At 61.4% G+C, this 9,800-nt stretch overlaps 1 protein-coding gene across 1 annotated transcript; it reads right to left on the reverse strand.

The window, feature by feature from the left end:
* Nucleotides 1-349: 349 nt before the first annotated feature.
* Nucleotides 350-8,276, reverse strand: FUS (FUS RNA binding protein). Its single transcript, XM_075076596.1, has 15 exons — nucleotides 8,142-8,276; nucleotides 6,647-6,671; nucleotides 6,361-6,515; nucleotides 6,135-6,276; nucleotides 5,884-6,053; nucleotides 5,615-5,795; nucleotides 4,234-4,268; nucleotides 3,116-3,148; nucleotides 2,385-2,491; nucleotides 2,043-2,172; nucleotides 1,845-1,946; nucleotides 1,640-1,760; nucleotides 1,426-1,553; nucleotides 1,177-1,333; nucleotides 350-541 (listed from the first exon to the last, which is right to left on the reverse strand). Exons 1-15 carry the CDS (start codon nucleotides 8,152-8,154, stop codon nucleotides 502-504), a joined length of 1,539 nt encoding a protein of 512 aa, XP_074932697.1. The 5' UTR covers nucleotides 8,155-8,276; the 3' UTR covers nucleotides 350-501.
* Between the last annotated feature and the right edge of the window lie 1,524 nt (nucleotides 8,277-9,800).

Here is a 9,800-nt window from a genome sequence, read left to right on the forward strand (position 1 = left end):
GGCCCCCCCCCGGGGCTGGATGCGTTTTCTATAGGCTCCACCCCCCCTCCCTATAGGCTCCTATAGAGGTGTGCAGCAACACACCCTCCCTACACGCCCCGACCGCGGCTATAGCCCCCCGCCCCCCCCCCGAGCGCCTGTAGGAGCCACCCCCCCCCCCAGCCCCTATAGGCGCCGCCCAAGCCACGGGAGCGGAAGGGGCCGGCCCCGCCCTGCGCCACGTCAGGGCCTAACAAGGGGGTTAACGAGCACCATGACGGGGCCGGAAGTGCCTCATCAGGGGGGGCGTTCACTCTGGAGCCTAATGAGGGCAAACAGCATCCCCCCCCCAAAGGACCAGGCAGGGCCATGTCGTCCCCCGAGACTTTAATGGGGGGTCGGGGGTCGGCAAGGGGGGTCGGGTTAAAAGCGGGGAGACCCCGCGGGAGGTGGGGGGGCCCAGGGGCAGGGCTCCAAATAAAAAACGTGGGGGTTGGGGGGTGAAGGGGGCGCGGGGGGGTCTCAGTAGGGCCTCTCGCGGCGGTCCTGCCGGTGGTCGCCCCTGCGGAGAGAAGGAGAGGCATCAGTAGGGGCCAGAGTTAACCGCGACAAACAGAGCTCAGCTTTTGTCGAGCCCATCATTAGGTACCAGAGTTAACAAGCAGCCAGAAGCCCTCCTATTAGCCATGATCATCAGTAGGGACCAGAGTTAACCATAGCCAGCAGTAAGAACCAGAATTAACAGCAACAAGCAGACCTCAGCTTTTGCTCAAGCCCATCGTTAAGGACCAGAATTAACAAGGAGCCACAACCAGGGCCTACCTATTAACCGTGACCATCAGTAGGGCCCAGAGTTAACAGGGATGAGGAGAGCCCAGCATTTGCTCAAGCCCATCATTAGTGACCAGAGTTAACAAGCAGCCACAAGCTGGGCCCGCCCATTAACCACGACCATCAGTAGGGACCAGAGTGAACATGCCATCCCAACACCTCAGAGCAGGAAGCAGCGACGCAGTGTTTGCTCCAGGCCATAATGCCGGCAATGCCACCGCACCGTGTTAACTCTGGAACCTACTGATGCCCTGCTCTGTCACTGTTGCGATGGCTCCCCCCAGCTGTTGTCAGTAGGTTTCAGAGTGAACAGATCCACCCATCCCCCCCAAAAAGGGTGGGGGAGCCCCCCGTCAGCCATCTTACCTGGAATCCATCTTCCCCGGCCCGAAGCCGCCCCGGTCGCCGCCTCGCCCCCCACGGAAACCACCCCGGTCTCCGCCCCGGCCGCCCCTGTAGCCTCCGCGATCGAATCCTCCGCGTCCGCCGCGCCGTTCCTCGCCGAACCCGCCGCCGCCACCGCCTGCGGGTAAAAAAAAAGGGAAGGGGGGGGCGCGATGAGGTCACCAGGCAGGCGCGGCCCCCCGCCCCGCCCCCCAGCACCCCGGTATTTACCCATGTGGTTCCCGCCGCGGCCGCCCCCCGGGTATTTGCCCATGTGGGGGGCGCCGGGCCCGTCGGGCTTGGGGGCCTTGCACTGGTTACACTCGTTGCGCCACGAGAAGTTCATGTTCTCACACGCTCTGAGGGAGGCGGGGAAAAAAGGCTGGTGACATCACGGCCCCGCCCGGCCCCGCCCAGCCCATCCCAGTCCCTCCGTGCAACTCACGGGTTGGGGCACTTCCAGTCGCCGGCGCGCTGCTGGCCGCCGCCGCCGCTCGGGAAGCCGCCCCGGTTGCCGCCGCCGGAGCCGCTGTTGCCGCCACCGAAACCGCCGCGTCCCATAGGGCCTGGGGAAGGAGGTTTTGGGGTGAAAAAGGAGGGTTTTGGGGTCCCCCAAGGAGACACGCGCCCCGCAGCGCACGCTCGCTCACCTCCTCGGCCGCGGCCGCCCCGGCCACCCCCACCGCCGCGGTTGAAGTCGGCGCGTCGGGTGGCGAAGGACACCTTGATGGGGTTGCCGGAGAACTCTTTGCCTAAAAACAGGGAAATTAAGCCCAAAAAAAGAGTTATTTCAGGGGTCGGGGAGGGGGGGGGATTTGGGGGCACGGGGAATTTTGGGGGGGCCCTACCGTCAAACCAGTCGATGGCGGCTTTGGCGGAGGGGGGGTCGTCGAAGGAGACCGTGGCCTCCCCCTTCAGCTTGCCCGTCTCCCGGTCCGTGTACAGGTTGATCATGGGCTGCCCCGTCTTCTTGTTGGTCTGGGGGGAGACACGACACGCTAAGGACACGCTAAGGACACGCTAAGGGCCTGGGGAAGGCACGCTAAGGGCCCGGGGAAGGCACGCTAAGGGCACGACTCCATCCACCCGAGACAAGCTAACCCGCAGCTGCCCCACCCCCTTGGCCACCGTTAGAGCTCGCCGAGGCACACGTGACGACACGCCAAGGACACGCTAACGACGCGGCTCACCTTAATGATGCCGATCTGCTTGAAGTAGTCGGCCACCGACTCGATGGTGACGTTCTCCCCCAGCCCCTGCACGAAGATGGTGTTGTTGTCCGAGTTATCCTGCTCGCCTGCGGGAAGAGCTCGTCAGCCCCGGGCAGCCCCCGACCCCCGTCGGCGCCCTCAGCTCCCTCCCCCTTCCTACCCCAATTACCCCCCACCCCCCCCAGCCCCCTCATCAGCCCCAGTTAACCCTCACCCTCATTAGCCCCCCCCCAATTAGCAACCCCTCATTAGCACCAACCCCCCCATGAGCCCCTCCAACTAACCCCCACCCCCCCATGAGCCCCCCCAACTAACCCCCACCCCCCCATTAGCCCCTCCAACTAACCCCCACCCCCCATGAGCCCCTCCAACTAACCCCCACCCCCCCATGAGCCCCCCCAACTAACCCCCACCCCCCCATTAGCCCCTCCAACTAACCCCCACCCCCCATGAGCCCCTCCAACCCCCACCCCCCCATGAGCCCCTCCCAACTAACCCCCACCCCCCATGAGCCCCCCAAGTAACCCCACCCCCCCATGAGCCCCTCCCAACTAACCCCCACCCCCCCATTAGCCCCTCCAACTAACCCCCACCCCCCCATGAGCCCCCCCAACTAACCCCCACCCCCCCATGAACCCCTCCAACTAACCCCCACCCCCCCATGAGCCCCCCCACTCCCCATGAGCCCCCCAAGTAACCCCCCCCATTACCAGGATCGTGCCGCGGCCCTTGGTCCCGGGGTCCTTTCGCCACATGCAAAAATTAAAAGGCAAAGCGTTAATTAGCCCGCGGGGAGGAGGGGGGCACACACCCTATCCCCTCCCCCACACCCCAAACCCACCGGAACAGGGAAAAACCGGGGGAAAAAACGCCTTTTCCCCACCCGTTTCAGCCCGCACCCCTTGTTAGGGTGAAAAACCACCAATTCGGTACCCAGAAACACTCATTTTTTGTCACTTGCCCTCCAAAACTGAGGGGGGGGGGGGGGGGTGGGAGGGGGGGTCCGCAAGGCCGCCGCCGCTCGCCAGTTCCAGGGTTTTCACCCCAAAACCGAGGCGCCAGGGTCGTCCACCTCTGCTCGGCGCCCCCTGGGGTGGCAGGTTTTGGTCTTTTTTTTTTTTGTCTCAAAACACACTTTTGGTTTGTTTCCTCCTCAAAACACCACCAGCAACGCCCCGGTTCAGCAAACCCCTCCAAAACGGTGTGAGAACTCTCAAGATCGGTAAAACCAAGACACTCCGTGTTCGGTCGGTACACTGCAGCGCTCACCACCTCACCGCTCCCCGTTTGGGGGCAAAAACGGCAATTTGACCATTTTACGCATGTTTTCTTTCTTTCTCCATCAACCTCAGGTCACCGGCACTTTACACAAGCCCCAAAATTGCAGTTTTCTCGTTTTTCCCCCAGAACCAAACTTTGCACCAAACCTCAGGTTTTTCATTATTGTTTTTAAAACCACATGCAACCGTTTTGCTAAAAACCAATGTTTTCACCCCCCCCAAAAAAAAAAAAAACAACAAAAAAAACCACCACCACTTTGCCAAGAGTCGTCATTTTCCCCGGTCCGGCCTTTTTTTCCGCCTGCGGTCACCATGTGCGTGTTGGTTTTTTTCTTTTTTTCTCCAAGTTTGCCCCCAAAAAAATGACTTTTGTTTGTTTCAAACACCCAAGACGCAGCCCGATGATGTCGCCTCCGGCCGGCCACCGCAGCTCTTTTTTGGGGCTTTTTCACCCCAAAACGCCCCCAACCAGGCTGTTGCGGAGAGAAGGGGTTAAAAACAGACACTTTTTTTTTTTTGGGTTCAAATGCCGAACTCTTGGGACTTACCACCGAATTTATTGAAGCCACCACGCTCACCACCGCTGAGGAGATAAATTAGAAGATAATGAGGTTTTTTTTATCCCCTGCCTAAAAAGAGGGGCGCAGTTTCGGGGCAAAACCAGCGCTTTTGAGCAGTTTTCCTCCTTGCTGAGCCCCCCGTTCTGTGGATTTGGGGGGGGCCGGGGGGGGCGCTTGGGAGGGGGCTGGGGGTCTCCATCCGCCGGCGACGTTTCATCTCAGACGCAGCAGCCGGGCGCTCTCCGGCCCCGCCGGGGGGATCCAAAAAATCATTAAAAACCCTAATTTTGCCTTTTTCTTTCTTTAAAAAAAGTGGGGTCACCCCCCCCTTGCTTTCAGCTGAGCCCCCCCAGCGGGAGCATCTCCCCCTCCCCACCGCTCGTCGTTGCTTTTCCCCCCTCATTCCTGTAGGGTTTTTGGGAGGGGGGGGGGGCCCTTTGCATGGTTATTTGGTTTGGGTTTTTTTTGCACTTTTCACCCTTTCAGCCTTTTTTTAACCCAAAAAGAGCGGAGAATTGCGAAAGTTTCGCTGCCTTTCACACCTGCAGCACACAAAACGCAGAGTTTGTTAACAGGCACAATAGCAGCGGCAAGACAAACAAGCAACCGCGGCTCGCCCCCGCCAATACTCACCTCTCGCCGCCCCAAAAAGCGGCTTTTTCGGCCCAAAAGCGGAGGGGGCGACACACGCGCAAACCCAAAACCTTATTTATACTTTTTGGTTTTTTTTTCCTTTAAAACCACCATCATTTTTTCTGGTTTTTTTGGGGCGTTTCCTCCTCCCTTTGTGCACCGGGACACCACAAAGACACTCCACTTCTGGCTTTCACCCATCAATCAGTGTCAAACATCTCCCAATATCCAAAACCGGCGGATTTTTTTCTCCCCAAAACTCAACATTTTTGTTTTCTGCAGTGACCTCAAAACCAACCATTTTCCTCTTTTTTATATATTTTTTTAAAAACCCGGGGCATGTGCCCCCAACCGTGACCAAGAGCCGGCACCGGAGGCTACAAGTGACCTTGGCAACCAGGTTTGCTGAGTGGTTTTGTTTCTCTTTTCCCAGAAAAACACCTTTTTTCCCCCATTCCTGGGGGGGGTCTTACCACTTCGGGCACCTCCAAACGCCCCCGCCGGGCACCACGCTACGCTTGTTTTATTTTTCTTAGGGGCGCGTGCGCCAGTTTTGGTTAAAAACCCGCTTGAGCGGGGGGTGCCGCACGGCACCATCCGGGGGGGGCTGCTCACCTCCCCTCTCCCCCTGCTCCCCTCCCCAGTTTCGGGGGGATTTGGTCCCCCAAACCCTCGACATCCCATCGTGTGTGTCGTGTCCGTCCCCACCCCCAAATCACCGTCCCCCGACACCTACCCGAGGTTGCCTCCGCGGCCGCCCCGGCTTCCGCGGCCCCCGCGGTCGTAGCCGCCTCGGCCGTAGCCACCCCGGCCGCGGCTCCGCTCCTGCTGGCCGCCTCCGTAGCCGCTCTGCTCCTGGTAACCGCCGCCGCCACCGCCGCTGCTCATGGATGACTGGTCCTGCCCGTAGCTGTTAGCTACGGCCGCAAAACAGCAATTACAACACAGAAATTGCAAGTTTTAGGCCCAAAACATCACTGCTGCGCCGCCCCCCGCCGCACTCACATCCGCTGCCGCCGCCCCCGCTGTTGTACTGGCTCTGCTGGCCGTAGCTCTGGGGCGGGTTGTAGGACTGCTGGCTGTAGCTCTGCTGCTGCCCGCTGTAGCTCGACTGTTGGTTATATCCGCCGCTGGGCGGCTGGCTGTAGCTGGAGCTCTGTGAGCTGCTCCCATAGCTACAAAAAATCAACCACGTTGATCAAAACACTTGGTTTTTTTTACCCGAACAGCAACGCTGCCGGGCGGTTGTTGCCTACCTGCCGGTAGAGGAGCTGGCTGCTGGTGGCTGGGAGTAGCTGGGGTAGGAGGAAGGCTGCCCATAGGAGGTCTGCGAGCTCTGCCCGCTACCGTAGCTGCTGGTGCCGCCATAGGCTTGGGGGGTCGACTGGGTGCTGTAGCCTGGACAAGTGTGCAAAATGGGGTGAAACACCCCAAAAAAACCATCCAGTAGAGGGAAGAGGGGGTTGTAGGGATCCGGCTTACTGCTCTGGGTCTGGCCGTAGGAGGAGCTGTAGCTGTTCTGGCCGTAGCCGGAGGTGTCGGTTGACTGGCTGTAGCTGCTGTAGCTCTGCTGGCCGTAGGGCTGGCTGCTCTGCTGTGAGTAGCCCTGCCCTGGCGGGGTGGGGTATGCCCCGTAGCTGCCACAAAAATTAATAGACACCTTGTCAAATCTCCCTAAGAACACCCTTTCCCGACGTATTTCTATAAGGGTCGATATACAAGAGGTTCAATTTAAGGAACAAGTGGGGGTGGGGTGGGGGGGGTGTACCTCTGGGTCGCCGTCTGGCTGTAATCTGTGGGAACAAAACCCCCCAGAAGAGCGTTAGTTGAATAAACAAACACACACGTATATGAATATAATTTTATCTGCTTTACATATGTAACGTTGCCTTTTATTTATCACTAAAACATGCACACAACGAAGGTAAACCATGAGATGGACGAATTTGGGCATTTATCCCGCTTAAAAACCACAAACGCGCACTTCAAGATCAAATATCCCCCCCCCCCAAAGCACCCAAAGAACAAATTTAACTATACAGACGTAGAAACACCCGCAAAAGCGTAACTCTTCCTTAGATCCCGCACAACAAAAGGGGGTCTGGGCCCACCCCCCGAACTCCCCGCCGCAAGATGGCGGCTGTCCGCCTCCTCCCGCCTTTCTAGCGGAGCAGCTACTTGAAAGAAACGCGGAAGATTTTACCCGAAAATAACGTTTTCAGGCCCACCTGAGCGACGCCAGCCCCCCCCCGGGGTGGTGTTTCCCCCCTCCGAGCTGAATTTACTTCATTTTCATTTATTTTAAAGGACAAGACCCGGATGAGGGACTGCGGCAGCGCCAGCGCGCATGCGCAGCCCGCCCACGCGCATGCGCGCTCCGCCCGGCGCACAAAATGGCGGCAGTGGCGCAGATGGAAAAGCCGCGCCCCTCCCTGGTCGCACAAAATGGCGGCCGCGGGCGGGGGGAGCCGTTATACCTGGGGGGGGGGGAATCACGGCGACCCCCCAAAACCCCCGGATTCCACCGAAAAAAACACACCATTTCCCCCTACAATTGTTGTGCTTAGATTTTAGTTTTCCTCCCCGTAGCCGCCGCGGTGCGTCCGGGCGCGGGGCTTTGTCCGCCCCCGCCCCCCCCCCCCTCCTTTCCCGCGATCTTTTTTTTTTTTTTTTTTTTTTTTAGCAAAATAACAAAACCCCGACCTTGGTGGGGGAGGGGAGTTAGGGTCAAAAAAAAAGTGCGGCGGGATAAAGCCGGATTGTACAATTAAGAACAAAAAGAGGAAAATTTTCTTAGGAGAAAAAAAAAACGCAGCCCGGGGCATCGCGGAAACGGGGGAGGCACCAAATCACAACCCCCCCAAGAGCGATAAGGATTACGCGGCTGGACAATAACCGAAATATAAAAATAAAATGGAAAATCGCTCATTTGAAAAAATACATAACCAAAACCCGCAATGAAAGCGGCACCACGGGGGCGGTCGGGGAGCCTTTCGGACCCCCTCACACCCCCTCCCCAAGCATCCCCCGGTGCTGGGGGGCTCCGGGGGCGCCCCGAAGCGCTGTAGGGGCTCCAAGACATCCCCCCCAAGTGCTGTGAAGGCTGCAACACACCCCCCCCCCCAACCACAGGGACACCCCCCCAGGATGAAGGGTCTCTAAGGACGCCCCCCCCCCCCGGATGACGGGTGGCGTAGGGACTCCCCCCGGCCTGAGGGGGGCTGCAGGGACACCCCCCCACCCCCCGGACCCTCCCCCGGTACCGTTGGAGGCCATGGCGGTGCCGCCCTGCTCCGGCGCTTCCCCCCCTCCACGTGGCGCCCGCACTGCGCCCCCGGCCGAGCGCCCGCCCTTTATAGACTCCGCCGGCGCGTGCCACCGCCGCACGCGGGAGAGGGGGCAGCGGCGGGAACCCTCCTACCTCCCCTCAGCGGTGGTACGGTCCGCCAGGGGGCGGGGGCAGTGGGTGGGCGGGGTCAGGGGCTGCTGGGGCGGGGCCAAGGGGTCTTGCCGCGCTGCCGGGACCCGGGCGCTCCCCGCTGCCTCGCAGGGACCCTATAGGAACCCTATAGTGACCCTATAGCAGTGCCCGCCAGGGTCTGCTCCCTCATAGGGACCCTATAGTGATGGCCGCCACATCTGCTGCTTCACAGGGACCCTATAGAAGTGCTGTAGCATCCCCCGGCACCTCCGCTCCCCGAGGGATCCTATAGAAACCCTATAGCGACACCCACCAGCCCCTGCTCCCTCGTAGGGAGCCTATAGGGACCCTACAGCAACACCCAGCAGCCCCCGCTCCCTCACAGGGGCCCTATGGACACCTACAGAGCACCCATAGAGACGCCCTGCCCTATCCAAATCCATACAGCATCCATAAGAGACCCCGCCACCCTATAGGGACCCCCTCCGCACCCGGACTCGGCCCCGGGGGGGCACCCATGGGGCCCATGCTGGCTCTGACCTCACGGGGGCCAGGCTTGGCCAGCCCCAAAGGTCAGGCCTAAAAATACCCGGGGCCCCTATAAGGGCCATATAGGGGGCGCGTAAGGGCCGGGAGCAGGTAGGGAGCGGCGGGGCGGGCAGCTATAGGGTTGGCATGGCCGGGGGGGACCTATAGGGGGTGTGGGGGGGACCTGTAGGGGGTGTGGGGGGGTCAGTGGGGCAGCGGAGGCAGCGAGGGGCTCCAAAGGCCTGGGCCCCCACGCGTGGTGGGACCCCCTATAGGGCTGGGCCCTCACCTATGGGGAGCCTCCCCCATCTCCTATAGGGCTGGGGCCTCTCCGGCGTCGCCTATAGAGCTGGGGGCTCTCCTGCGGGGAGTCTCCAGTGTCTCGTACAGGGCTGGGGCCTCTCCGCTGTCCCCTATAGAGCTGGGGGCTCACCCACGGGGAGTCTCCAGTGTCTCGTACAGGGCTGGGGCCTCTCTGCTGTCCCCTATAGAGCTGGGGATCTCCTGCGGGGAGTCTCCAGTGTCTCGTACGGGGCTGGGGCCTCTCCGCTGTCCCCTATAGAGCTGGGTGCTCACCCACGGGGAGTCTCCAGTGTCTCGTACGGGGCTGGGCACTCACGTACGGGGAGTCTCCGCTGCCTCGTACGGGGCTGCGCCCCCACCCACGGCCGCCCCCCCATAGCCCCCGGTCCCCGCAGGCCGGCGGGCGAGCGGGCGGCCATGCCGGGGGCGCTGGCGGAGGTGCGGGCGCAGGGCCGGGCGCTGGAGCGGCGGCTGCGGCGGGTGCCGGGGCGGGCGCTGCTGGCGGGGCTGCGGCAGGCCGGGGCGCTGGGGCCGGCGGAGGCGGCGGCGCTGGGACCCCCGGGGGGCCGCGGCTGGGCGCGGCGGCTGCGGGCGCTGGCGCTGGCCCGCGGCGAGGAGACGTGCCGGGCCCTGCTGAGCCTCCTGGCGCGCCTGGAGGAGCCGGGGCCGC

The sequence above is a fragment of the Phalacrocorax aristotelis genome, chromosome 32 (assembly GCF_949628215.1).
Source record: "Phalacrocorax aristotelis chromosome 32, bGulAri2.1, whole genome shotgun sequence".
Taxonomy (NCBI): domain Eukaryota; kingdom Metazoa; phylum Chordata; class Aves; order Suliformes; family Phalacrocoracidae; genus Phalacrocorax; species Phalacrocorax aristotelis.

Coding starts and splice junctions, on each gene's coding strand:
- FUS (XM_075076596.1), bottom strand. Junction 5,796..5,883: donor CGGGGGCGGCGGCAGCGGAT/GTGAGTGCGGCG, acceptor TTGCGGCCGTAG/CTAACAGCTACGGGCAGGAC. Junction 2,173..2,384: donor AGCAGATCGGCATCATTAAG/GTGAGCCGCGTC, acceptor GTCTCCCCCCAG/ACCAACAAGAAGACGGGGCA.